This window comes from Strix aluco, chromosome 6 (assembly GCF_031877795.1).
Source record: "Strix aluco isolate bStrAlu1 chromosome 6, bStrAlu1.hap1, whole genome shotgun sequence".
NCBI lineage: Eukaryota > Metazoa > Chordata > Aves > Strigiformes > Strigidae > Strix > Strix aluco.
In genome coordinates, this window is record NC_133936.1 from 21,050,469 (window position 1) to 21,065,008 (window position 14,540).

Consider the following 14,540-nt stretch of genomic DNA (forward strand, 5'->3'; position numbering starts at 1 on the left):
AGTCTTAGAGCTCTTGACCATGAAATTGTTGCCTTACAGAGTAAAATGAAAGAACTGGAGAAGGAAGTTGAGTCTTTAGAAGATGCAAAGGTGATCGCGCAAGAAGTAATTACTACTCAAGCAGAGCAGTGCCATGGGTTGCAAGATACTGAAGAACGGTTGATAGTGCATATTGCTAATCAATGGGGCTGGGGAGTGAGTGAGTGGCTGTGTAGTGCTTAGTTGCTGGCCGCGGTTAAACCACAACACTCCCTTTTGGTGCCCAACATGGGGCATGAAGCGTTCAAGATAATGACAGATTTCATTGGAATGTGCTAAATCAAATTTATAGTTGTTATTGGCATTTAATCAGCAGGCTTCTGTGCTTGCCATGGGGCTTGCTTGCCTATGTTAAATTCTGGTGCTCATTAGCAGCTGCTTTTTGCTTTCACTGCTTGCTGTACTGCTTATCATCTTACTCTGATGTGCCTAGGAACATTTTGGTAACTGCAATGGCTAGTGTTGAATCATGTAATCAATCTGGACAGAGAAGCAGTAACAAGAACTATCAAAAGGCAGCTTTTGAGAGGAGCACCTGCCTCACTAAAGCCCTTGATTATACCAGCAGTCACTAATGATACTGGTAATGTAGGTGCCCTAGCAAATACCTTGAGGGAAATTGGAGCTGTAACTTTGGGACCATCTGTGCAGGTGGTGAGTACAGGAAAGCAGGCAAAAATCGAAAGGCGTTACATCATGGGTGATGAGGAAACAAACGTGGAATGATTTTGTACATGCTCATGTCCCACGATGAGAAGTAAACAGTATTACACCACCAGAAATATTTTGCTGATGGAAAAAATTAGCATATACGCAAAAAAGCCGATTGCCCCTGGCCCCACCACCAACTCCATGTCCACCCTCCACCCCCGTCTGCCACCTCAAGGCCAGGTACTACATTGCAAACGCCAAAACAACAGAAATGAAGGTTTGGCAGATCCCCCAAAATTGCCGCTGCTGTAGCCTCTTACTGTGAGGGGGACTAACACCCCTATGTTCCTTTAACTCTGGTGGTCTGGGGAGATTTTACATGTATTAGGCTCTGGTGGATACTGGAGCTTAAGTTACTGTATTACACAGTAATATTAAGGGAGCCACATCACAGATCTGTGGATTGGGAGCAAATCTGACCCCTGCCCTCTGAGCTAAGGCTACCCTAACAGTAGGAAATGCCCCTCCATTTTCCATGACAGTGTTAACTGCCCCAGTTAGAGAACATATCTTGGGTGCTGATGTGCTGGCAGGACAAAGAGTTGAAGCTTTAAATGGTCACTTTTGCTTCAGGACTTCGCAAGTGGGATTAGCTATTTGACCTATAACTGTCTTGTGTGGATTCCCAAAGTGGGATTCTGTTGTGATGCCTGTGCCTGCCAAGGTGGTAACTGTAAAACAGTATCATATTCCAGGGGGAAGAGGGGAGAAGGAAATTACTCAAACCACTCAGGCTCTTCGACAAGTGGGAATTAAGGAAACCATGACTGCTTTTAATATTTGGTCTGTTCAAAAAACAGACAGCACTTGGAGAATGACTGTAGATTATAGGGAACTGAAGTCACACCCCACCCCACCCCCACTTGCAGTTATGGTACCAGACATGGTTACTCTTATAGAAAAAAATCAGCAAAAATTTACAACCCTGACAGGTGATGATAGATCTCACTAATGCTTTCTTTTTGCTAACCATTACATATTTATAAAGCATATGCACGTAATTGTACACAGCTACATTTAAGGGCATTATATAGGCCATGGGGAAAGATAAAACAGGGTCAATGGGCCCTGAATACCTGGCAGGTCGATTACATGGGCCCACTGCTACTGTCAAGGGGGTGGTCATATGTATTCACTGCTGTGGATACAGTGTCAGGACAGTTTTCTGCTAAACCCACCAACTATGCTAATCAACATAGCACAATTGAAGCATTAGAACAGCTCATTTATCAATACAGACCTCCTCAACAAATACAAAGTGACCAAGGAACACACTTTAGTGGACATAATGTCCAAGACTGAGCCAACAGCTAGGGATAGATTGGATATTCCACATTGCCTACCATCCCCAAGGTAATGGCTTGACTGAAAGAATGACTGGAACGTTGAAGAAAATTAAAATAGCTAACCAGTACTAAAACTGTACAACATTGGAGTTCACATCTTACTAAACCATGCTTTTTTGTTAAATAGATGGAATATTCATAATCAAACACCCTATGATCATATTACGTCACCTCCAATACAAAACATGGTAAGAACTGAAGTTCTTCCATATGGCATCTCTCCCCCAAAATATTAACTACAGGGGAAACAGAATCGTTTACACTAACAGATTGCATGGTGGGACCACAACCTATTAGCCTAGATGTGAAGACTCACATAATAACCCCTGAGAATGCCATATAGTTGTGTACCCCAACTTCTGCTCTTATTTTACATCCTCTATCAATATCAGATTCTCAAGTTCTTGTATTTCAGGAATACTTGTGCCTTATCTAGAGGAGATAGCACCGGAATGGTATCATTGGTGTCGTGAATTCGACATCAAATTGAAGTTCAATCTGAAAAAGCACAAGCCATAGCTCTTCAATCTCTGTGGGCAATTACCTCACATCAGGTTATCAAACACAGAGTGGTATTAGCTGAAGGAGCTCGAGCAACAGTATATGTATTACTGGAAGGAGATGAAACTCCTGTTTTCGTCCCTTATCATAGGTTGGCTTATCATGCTTTGTATTCTTGTACTACAAGCACATGCTCCGGATACAGTCTCATGAGACCAACATGCAAATACTTGGATTTGGTCGGTCTCTACTGTAACTAACTCATCTGCCTTTTGTATTGAGAGAGGATCAACAGCTGCAGATCTTCTGACAACATGTTTCCTTGTCACGTCAACCCCAGTAGCTGTATTACAGAATTATACTATACTGCTTTTCATATTCATGTTCCTCGTTGCTATTTTTTTCTGACTATGGTGACACTGTAAGCCAAGGAACATTACAAAAATCGATTGGCGGTGGACTATCTCCTTCTTTGACACCATAAATGCTGCTCTGATTTTGAAGGTATGTGTTGCTTCAACATAACAGATGAATCAGCCAGCGTAGAGGATGACATTCAACACCTCCAGAACTTAATGTGTCAAATGAAACAATCTACTGGTAGTGCCTGGCTGGCTGAATGGTTTAATTCCCTGAAAGGATGAGTGGGGATACCTGATTCAAAGCACTATTGTAGAGCTATGTTTATTCCTTTTTCTATACGTGTTTATTGCATGCCTCTGTAAATTACCCTGCCCTACAAGCCCAAATGGAAGTGGTCCCTTAAGCAAGGGGGTGAAATGTGGAAAAATAATGGAAAACCAGCAAGGAGAATTGCAAACACAGTCAAGCAACTTGTGGCCGAGGTGTAGAAAACCACATATAGCATACTAATCGTTGTTTAGTCTTGTGTGTTTGACAAGTAGAACATCTGTGTCATCTGACAAAGGCTCATGAGAGACTTCAAGGCACCCTATCGAACATACTTCAGATTCCTGCCCTGCTATGGGAAAGATCAAAGCACAGTGGTAAACTATGCCTGAGTGAATTCCTGATATACAGGTGAAAACAGCAGGTTTGGCGACCCTCTAGCATGGACTGAGCTCTGTGGTGCCTGTGTCCCTACCTGTGTGCCTCTGCCCAGGTGCTGCTTCAGGGATCCCCTGGTTGGCGAGGTAACGAAAATAAATTTACTCTTTGTGATTCATCCATGGTTTTGTGGTTGTTCCTGTGTCCTGCCTGTGCCAGCTCACACACACTACATAAGTCAATCTCATAAAGTAGTATCACCACTCCTTACAATCTGAAGATTATTTTCACTCATATTTTTACTTGAAGGTCTTATCTCATAAGGTGGTATTTCTCTAATGTTTATCCAAATTGCCATACTTCTTGTTGCCTCCCAATTAAACAGCATAAAAAGATTACCAGTCTCTTTACTGCTTTCATTTTGATCTTCCGGTGCTCTAGCGGGTGGTGAGGGTGCTTTGCGCTTCAGCCTCCGTAGAGAGGAGTTCACGGAAGCGGTGTCACTGAGTGGCAGAGAACCTTTCCGTACTAATCCTGGAGGGGCCTAAGAAGGGAGACAAGGGAGGAAGCAGATTATTAGCAATCAAAAAATACCAGCAAAATAGCTCTATTAATTATTCTCCAAAAGTATTTATAATATACATTTGGGAAAGAGCAAATATATACCTATTACCAAACGTATTATGTTTCTCATCTTAATTCCTCCGAGGAGTAGTTTTCCAAAAAAAAGATTTTCTAGAATAATTGAATATATTCACAGAGGTACAAGACACAGCAGTAAAAGAAAATCAGTTGTTACATATAGTATAAAAGAGAATTTGAATTCTTTTATGCCCAATGGCTATTCTACAAACCCCAAATAATTCTTTTCTAAAAGTACCTAAAATCACTGTGGAAAGAAGCTTCAACTAAACTAGTACAATGACATGACACAATGTTTCCTTCTCCATTCCTTTAACAAGAGTCCTAACTGGGCTGTACTCACATTATTAGGATTTTTTTTCCCTTCTTGAAATACTTTTGTAGAAATTTTTGAATGCCAACTTTCAAAACTTATCTTGGAAAGTACAGATGTCTTATAATCATAATACTTACTGAAGTTAAATGGCAGTAAGTTGTAAAACAATAATTGTAATACTGATGTTAAAGTGTAATAATGTCCTCATTATTGTAGCAAAAGAAAAAATTTCTTAATTCATAATTAATCAAAACCATTAAAAAAATGGACAAGGCTACCTGCTGAAGACTTAATAGTTTTATGATATCGCAGTCCAATTGCATTTAAAACTGTTTTAAAAATACATTCTGTGTCTCAAAAGACAGTGGTTATACAGTTGCCTGTCATACTTAACTGCAGGTTGTCTTATGCTGAAGAAACCTGGTATTTCCACATCTACTAGAATGATAACGTTCACAATCCCATCAATAAAGGAGTGTATTTTGGCACTATACACAGATGCCTATGTAGTAATTCTGATCCCTATCACTTGTCTAGTCCACAATATAATAAAATCCAGCAGTGACATTAATTTCTGGATAGAAGGATCCACAGAGCAACTGGGTGTGGGGTCATCTTTAGAGAATTTTGTGCTTCAATTAACTAGCCCATTTCACAAAGCAGAGTATCAAGGAGCAGAGATGGCATAAATACACCTACAAACTTTTGTTTCACTGACAATCCATTCAAAAACATCCCTGACAACAGAATTGTTGACCATGTCAATATCCACGTAATAAGATGCTTATCATTTAGAAAGCTACCACTGAACAAATACAGATCTTACAGTAAGGGGGATATTAAAGACCAAAAGCTAGAGTATTTGGTTGTACACAATCAAAACTGTAAAGAAAATAACTCACAATAGAAAATACACTGGCGCAAGGTGTCTGTGAAGCAGTGTCTGGCAGCTCCTGTTAGATCTCAATAGAATACCTGAATGAATGAACTGCAATGGTGAAAACCATCCTCTCAGCTATGCTGGGCACACTCAGTCACCTTTTCTGTCCCACATCAGTGTCAGGTGTGACAGATCCCTTAGATACTTTACTGCCCTGTAAGGAGCAATAGTGTCCAAAACATTCACACAATTCTTCTACGAATCACTTTAATGTCAAAACAAGGAAGTCAAACCTTTTACAGCAAAGCAGCACTCAGGGTTTTAAGGAGAAAAAACAAAGCACAAAGTGAAGTGTTCTTTTAAGAAGAGCAGAGGATACGGTCATAGCATTCAACTCCTAATTAAAAATACTTGCATGCTTGAATGGTTTTTAAACAAGTCAGTTTCTAGATTAAAACATCAGACAACAAAAATCCCTTTACACTTTTACAGTTCCTCATTCACAGTTTCCAAATAGTTCTACGAAAACCCCCGAAATTAATAGTATTCAGCATCTGAATCTATGCAGGAGCGAATGTCAAATAATATTATTTCTCCAAATGAGGGGTTTTTTTATCGTTAATTCATTTTCCTCCTTGGTGTTGGGCAGTTCTATTTTTCTCCTCTTCAGTAGCTGCTCTCCAAGCTGCAGCCATTCTGTTCTGCACAAAGACACTGTTTCTCTGTTCAAAGGTCTGCACCCTCATCTGCTTCGCACAGGCTCCCTCAGCTGACTTGGCTGGCAGAGTTCTGCGCATACTCGCTCAGCTAAACAGATGTCACCAGAGTTCCCTCCTGCACAGAAAGAGTATGTGTGTAGGGGGGAAATAATGTTCTCAGCATAAGAGCACAAATGCTACTAGAAGATTTTTATAAGCCTTTCTACTGCCCTTTGCATCCAAAGAAACAAATGATTTGCAAAGAGAGATTTTGAGAAAGTACTAAATGTTCCAGTTAAGGTTCAAGTGTTGAACAGATTTTCTCAGGAATTATTCAACATATGAATATTAAGAGCTTTCAAATCCTAACCAAGGCTGTAATATGAAAATAGTACTTTAAACAGATGGAAAAAAATTAAAATAATATTATTAAGACATTATCTGACAAAGTTTTGGAATATACATCTGGGTGTTCATGTGTCATACCAACTGCCAATGACAGCCAGTGCTTGATCAGTTACACTTAAATTAAAATTCATGTTAGAATCACTAAGGTGATTAACCGTGCTTGTGCAGAAACACCAGTGAGCTCTGTCGTAACTTCCACAACATATGCAGGAGTTCCACTGTTAACACTGTACACCCTCCTCCTCCTGGAACAAACAAGGATGGATATGAAGTTTTTTAACCTCAAATGGGTATGGACAAATTTGGCACCAAATTCCACACCACCCCAATCAGACACTTGTAGAGACCAGTGCTTCCCAAGTTCCAGCCTCTGTAAACAGTGGCAGACACTGCGCCTGGCCTTTCTTATCATTTCAAAAAACAAAGGAAAGGTAATTAAGCCACAGTAATTTTGCAGCTTGAATAGAAGGAAAAAAAATACTGGGAGAATGTAGTGGCAGTGGTGCATTTCAGTGTGCTGGAAAGCATACCTCACACCAAGGGGCACTATATACATATTGTCATAGCACCAGTACCTACTTCTTTTGCTCCACAGATACGTAGGTTTAACAGAAGATACACAGGCAACTGGGATATCAAAGCACATTGCTAGTCACATTGCTAGTATTTCCTTCTTCCCTTTGTACAAGTATGCAGGCAAATGTATGTCCAGGGAGTAACAGGAAAAAAAATATATTTGCTCTTGCAATGATTAATGCACTCAATTTCTATTACATGACTTAAGCTTCCCAAAACTTAGCCAAAGTACTACACAGGAAGTAACTTACCTCTGACCTACTGGAAAGAAAGGACATAGAGAATATATTTGGAGAAACTCAGCTGGTGTTATTCTGTTCAAACACCTGATACTACTATTCTCTCCTACGATTTATCTACACACTTGCCAGTACAGAAGTAAATATAGCAAGGGGACAAGGTTATGCATTTGGTATACTGAAAAGTGGATGCATGCAATGTTCACCACCAATTCTGAATCATATCAGAATGATATCAAATCACCTTCATGCAAATTTCAGTAGGAGCAAACAGGTAGTCCTGAGCATTGTCTTCTCCCAGGTAACCCCGGCTCTAGTCAAGACCTCCCTGATGTTCATAGTGCTCGCTGCATCATTGACCAACTTTCTCCTTTAAAGGGCTGACCACCAAGTTTCAAGCAACTGAGCCTCTGGTGTAATTTGTTAAGCATGCAACTCATCCCTCCCAGAAATCTAAACTAAGCTGTTCTGTGACAGTGGCTAATAAAGCTTTTCAGAAATACTTTATGGTTTAGTTGATTCCCACCTTTCCCCCATTCTCCCATCTTCTCCTTCCCTTTCTTTTCTAAGGGGTAGACTGGAGATTTCAACTTCTTTAGGAGTTAGGGTTGTATAAATACAAGCAAGCTATATTTCTACAGCTGAGTTCTATCCATCATTTAAAACTGTAAACATTTTGACTAAAAATCTTCACTTAATTGTTCCTACTCAAGCATAGTTTACGTATGCTCCTTTACAATAACTGAAAACAGTGTAAGGAGACAAACATTCAGGGGATAAAATGAAGATATGACAGTCTAGTTTTTATAAATAAAGCATTAGGAAGAAAATTAGCAATAGCATTTTGGACATCATCAAATGCTTTTCTTTTAAAATAAATTTTCCTTTCAAGAAGCGTTATTACTAGAAAATTGCATCCGCTTTTATGAAAACTGTGAAGACACACATACTGCATTAAACAACAGCACTGCGCAAAACCCCTTGAGAATCCTCTCTACTTGCAAGTGTATTTAAACTTGCTAGTTCTAAACATACTTCTGGCAAGAGCCATCTTGCCCAAAATTAGAAACAAGTGAGGGATTTCAATATTGGAGACTAACATGCTCATTTCCAATCTGATTTCACACAGATATTTGATGGACAAACATTAACCATTTAAGCTTACTAGTCATCTTCTGAGTCTCAGGCTACGTAATAACTTGTAAAAGCCACCCTTACACCCACCATACTAATCTCTCCCTGAAAAACAGGTACATCTCTCCAAAAACTAATTCTATAATCGCTCTGAAATTGAGGCAGAAAAAATTCCAAGCTTTGTGCCACAAAGTAACTGCTCATATAAAGAGAAAGCAGTTTCTCTTTCAGAGAAAAAGAAGTGGAGAAGCTGTAGGAGGTAAACATTAAAACTCTTTTTCATACTGTGAGAAACTGGACGACAATACATTGTGAATTTGAAGAAAGACAACAGTGAGAACTCTGTTCCCTTAAAGTTGGCTCATTTCACTATTGTCTGATGTTACTACTTTGGCATGTTTCTATCCAAACCAGGCAAACAGTTTATCCAGGCAAAACTGACATTTCACTTTGTCTTCCTTGTGGATGTTACAAAAGAGATTTGTCCATAATAAGGCACATGCAGAAGGTCATCCTGGTCCATAGAAGAAAAAGTATGTATCCAGTCTGCCAAATAAACTGAAGGGCAGGCTTCAGAACTTAGGCATTCTTGAAAGCAATGATTTGCAAGGAAACACTTCTTGTAAGGCAAAAGCAGATAAAAAGTAACTCTTAAGAAAAAAAACGTATATCTAAGTTTTGTAAATTAACTTAATGGGACACTGCAATAACAGTGAAACTCCCAGACATACTAAATAGCCCAGCAAACACACCGATCGGCCTGGTGAGCAACCTGAAAGAGACTTTAAATCCTACCAGCAGAATGCATTTTTTTCAACAGTGGGGAATATGAGACACCAAATTCTTATATTGTTTACAATGACGTAATTGTGGTCTAGTGTGACCATTGTACTTGCCTCATTACAGAGAGCTGACTTTGATTAAACAAGTATAAATTGGTCACTTTGAGTTGAGAAAACATTAATGCACATGATACAGATGAAAAAATGTTGTGCAAGCAAAAAAACTGACTTTATTCTACAATGTTTATACATTTCATTTCAAATTCCCTATTTAGGATGTCAATTCTTGGAATAATGACTGATTCTTACTATGTATTTAAATAGTGACAAATTTAATTTATAAAGTTGCAAATCCTGTAAATGACATTTTTACTTAAAGAACATTATTTTATGTTGTCCTTCGTGTAACACCTTATGTTTTTAAGGGAACTGTCCCTTATTTTACAGTTAAGTGAAACTAGAAGTCTCAATAGCTAGAGATACCTTTTTGTTTATTTTAGAGAATTCAGTGGAAGCTCTGAGAAACAAGCTTCCAAATCTTCCCCCTGCTGGCATTACTCAAGTAGTGCTTGATCTCACAGCAAAACCAAGTATTTGTTGTTTTCTGTTAGTGATGGAGCCCTATTATATTTTTTTCTGTTCTTCTAATTATGTGCATACAGTTTTGAAAAAATCAAGAATCTGATTCATCCATGTGAAATAGAAGAGTATTGGTTGGAAGGGACCTTTGGAGATCATTTGATCCAACCTTCTGTTGAATACAAGGTCTTAGACTAGGTTACTGCATGAGCCTGTCAAGGCATGTCTTTAATATTTCTGCTGAGGGAACTTCTACCACTTCTCTTGAGCAACCTATTCCAATGTTCAGTTGTTCTCACAGTGATGACTTTTATTCTTGTATCTAATGAAATCTGAATTTCCTGTGAAGTAACTAGTGCCCACTAGTCATCATCCTGTCACCATGCATCCTTGTGAAGAATATTCCTCTACTTTCCCTGCAACACCTTCTAGGTATCAGAAGAAACCAATTAGATCCAATCTGAGCCTTATTTTCACTAGGACATTTATGTTCTCCAAACTTTAAACATCATAGTGGCCTTCCACTGGACTCTTGCCTGTTTTTAATCTCTGCCTTGAACTACAGGAACCAAATCTGGACATAGCAGTACACGTGTGGCTTAAAAAGTCTTGAGTACACTGGATTCAAGGTGGATCACATAGCCAGACCCCAGCCTGTACTAGTGCTTGGAATTACTCCATTCCAGATAGAGAATTTCACATGCATCTTTTTTAATCTTCATGCAGTTTCAGCCTGTCATTGTCTCCTCAAACAGTAGCTCTTCCGGTGTACCTGCCTCTCCACCCAGTTTTGTGTCAACTTCAAGTTTGTTGAGGGTGCATTAAATTCCATCATCTAGGTTGTTTATAAAGATATTCAACAGTATTTGCCATACTACCAATTCATCACGAACTCCATCTGATAACCAGTCTGACTTTGAGTCATTAACCTGCACCATTTGATCTGTTCATCCAGTTTCTGTCCTATCTTGTGGTTCACCTGTCTAGTCCATACCTTACTTTATCAACAAAAAATGTTGTGGCAGACTGTGACAAACACCTTGCTAAAATAAAGGTAGATGACTTCATCCCAGAACTTCTGCTTGCCACTAACTTATAAAAGCCTTTCTTACTATTCTTGACATCTCCTGCCGCTTTGAGCTCCAGGTTTGCCTTTGCATTCCTAACTGCATCTCTGCATGTCCAAGAAGTACCTCTGTATTTCTTTTGGGGAATTGCTCTGTTCCCTTTCCATCCCTCACATGCTTATTTTTGCACTTGAGCTCTCTCAGTAGCACATTTAAATGAGACTGTTTATTTTTATGCCTACTCCTTTTCCCACTTAGGGGAATGGACCACTCCTGTGCTGAAGGAATGCTGTCCCTGAAAATATCTCAACACTCTTCCAAGGAGCAGCTTTATCCTCCGCAAAAGTCTCTCATAGGATCCCTCCTAAGAGTTCCCTGATTAAGTTGAGCAATATGTACTATGCAGTCCAAATTCATTCATTAGATATTTATTGAAAAGTAGATACTAAAAAGAGAAAATATTTTACATGAATTAATAAAATTCAAAGCACAGAGCAAATATTTGCCCACATTTAAATTCCAAGCTCTGTATTATCTGATAAATCACCATGCAATCAAATCAGAACGAAACAGAAGTCATCTTAAAAGACACATGCCAAAAGCTTCTAAGTTCTAAGGAAGCTGCACAAAGTAGTACAAAATAGAAAATACACACAAAAATATAACTTAATCTGGACTTCTGTCCTTTCTTTGTGAGTTATTCAACTTCTGTCAAATCACTTTAGATGAATAAGAAATGTCAGTACAAAATAATAAACTTAAGCAATTTTGTTGAGTGACAGATCCTAGCCTAGCAGTCATACATTACTGTTAGATATAACATGCTATTAATCATTTAAAGCATGTTAACATTAATAAAGTATTTTCAAAAAAATTCAAAGACAAACACAATGAGGTAAAAAACAAACCTTGATTTTGCGCGCACACACACACACCCCCCAGTTCCTTTTATTAAAATACACAAAGAAACCTTTGTCTTCTTCAAATGATAAAGCTTCTCAGCAGGACACAATACACAAATTCAGAACTTCTGTTGAACAGTGCTCTCTTGTGGTTCTGTGCATCAATGAAAGACTAAATCATTGCATAAAGATAAAGGAAGTCACAGTTTGAAATCTCTTGTCTGAGTCTAACAGAAAATTAATCCCTCAGACTTGTATTTCATTTAGTTCTACACTATTTTTCTAGCATGCCAATAACCTCATTTATTAAAGACCACCTTTAGATACTACATTCAAAGCAAAGTATGAAATTAAAAAAAAATTATAATGACAATTTTAGCCTTGATCTTTAATTGGAATTCACAACTGACAATATGTGCAATACCAGGATAACACTTAATACATCAGTTCTCCCAAATTCTGTAGGCAGAATTTCTGCATTGCATGGGATATATAGGTTACTTAAATATGTATCCACACCTCAGCTTCAATTAAATACATCCCTATTTGATTAAAATAAAAACCTTCCTTCAACTTGCTGGGAACACAAGAATGTTATGGCTACTCCCCGAGATTTCCACCTTTCTCTAGTAATGTAATATAAAGAATAAACTACTTGCTATCACATGTAACTAAAAACATTAAAAATTACTGGAAATATCAGAACATCAATTACCAGATATGATAAAGTGAGACAATGTTCTCATATTTAAATATATAAACTATTCATCCAGAAGAACAAAAAGGTGCTCACACTAGCAACTCATACAGGAAGTTGATTTTACATTTACAAAATACAGCAGCTACTTTGCACACAGAATATAAAGTTTAAAAGGAACACATCTTTTAATTTCTGTGGTTATTTTCAAACTACAATTTTTAAAAGCTAGCACTACACTTTTATTTCCCATTTATTTCAAGCCTCAGCAGCTACTAACAGGGTTATCGGGATTATTGTGTCTAAACTTCTTAAGAGAAGTGAAGCAAATGTAACTAACCTGTTCATTCCTATCAAAGCTGTTAGATTTCACCATATCAGATGCCGGTCTGACTTGGGCTTGTGCAAGTTCCTGAGGAGCACTCTTAGAATTTGGCATAGGTGGCAAAGGAGCTCTCCGTTTCTTCGGCATTTCAGATGGCAGAGTGTTTGAATCGTATTGCTTGCTAACAGTGTTAGATCTCGCGATAAATGTTGGCCTTGGCTTACCCATCAATGGAGTTGCTGGGGCACTGGCAGCCTTGGGGTGTAGGAGGAAGGAAAAAATCCAGGTTACTTATACTTTCTGGAAAACAACTGACAATACTGATTGCTCAACACGAATATGTTTCTAGATGTTTTGCTTATACAAAGTTACACCTTACTTGTTCCCTTTTCTTCTTGCTTCGTTGAAAAAAGCTGAAAAATCCTTTGTTTTCTTTCTCCTTCAGAACATCTAAGCTTTCAGATTGGTAGGAGTCTAAGACAGAAAACAATAGTTCCAGATGTTATTTATTGCAGAGATTATTTCTCCTGCATTCTTACTGTTTCATTATATGTCATAAGACTCCTGGAAGGATATACAAAACACATCATAAATCCCCTGTATTAACAGTGTTTTCTAAATACTGGAGAATGAACAGGTTTCCTACCATCTATGTTCTTCCTGACTTTCTTAGAACACTGAATAGATGAGTTTCAGCTGTTATTAATACCCCTAGCACTTAATCCAGCCCATTCCACTTGTCATACGTTTTGGTTCCTACACAAAGGCTGTAAAGGGGAAAAAGAGCATCAGCCTCTCCAGCTCTCAATTCCTAACAGTTTAAATTCATGGCAAAGTGTGAAGTGGGCCAAGTCAGGCACAAGCCTGCACATGGTATGATTATGAAGAAGGATCACTGAAACACCTGATAGGTGCTGCACATGTAACTACATGGCAGTCATAGTAAAGATAGTCAAGTCCATTCTGGTATCTTGTAGAATTTATCCTCCTTACACTGGCTTATTCATTCAGATGATCTGTAAATCTTAAGGTTGTCTCTTTTTAAGAAAGTTAAATCTAGTAAAAATTAAAGAAATCCCACTGAATGCAAATGCAATGAGCGACAGAAATCAGCAAGGCCACTATGGGCTCTTGGTACAAGTATCAATATAAATATGGTTGTAAAATTTAATCAATAGATCTAGGGTAAAACTATACAGACATACTTTATATATATAGCTGGGTATATCCACTTCTGTATTGTCTTTTTAAATATGCATTTATAATAGGACAGAGATAATTTCTCATGTCACAGTCAAGCAGTGGTTATAAATAGGAGCGGATGGTAATGTCATGTAAGTGCTACGGTTCCACTGCCTATTTCAGTAAATCGTACCTTGCAAATACTGTAAATTTAAATCAACTGGTGATGTGGCTACAGAAGGACAAAAACAAAGACAGAAAATGTGAATCCGAATTGAGGATGCAGTTATAAGTTACAACCACAGAAATCCAAGCTGAATCTTCAACATTAGGAAAAAGTAACCAGGTACTTTCCTGAAGCAAAAGGATGTGTATTTTTACTACCTAACGCTATAAGTCATCTAAGAACTCGAGCCTGAAGACAGCAACACAGACTGGAATCTTGTAAATAAGAAGAGAGGCTCCACATGTTTCTGAAGGAAAGAGGAAAATCAGTATACAGAATAGT

General features: G+C 38.3%; 1 protein-coding gene across 9 annotated transcripts in view; it reads right to left on the minus strand.

The window, feature by feature from the left end:
• Positions 1 to 14,540, minus strand: part of COBLL1 (cordon-bleu WH2 repeat protein like 1) — a 91,983-nt gene that overhangs the window by 19,336 nt on the left and 58,107 nt on the right. For all 9 annotated transcript variants that reach the window (XM_074828983.1, XM_074828984.1, XM_074828982.1 and 6 more), the window contains exons 5-7: positions 13,230 to 13,324; positions 12,866 to 13,105; positions 4,005 to 4,149 (exon numbers count right to left, since the gene is read on the minus strand). In XM_074828983.1, coding sequence (XP_074685084.1) covers positions 4,005 to 4,149; positions 12,866 to 13,105; positions 13,230 to 13,324 — 480 coding nt within the window. The remainder of the gene's footprint in view (positions 1 to 4,004; positions 4,150 to 12,865; positions 13,106 to 13,229; positions 13,325 to 14,540) is intronic.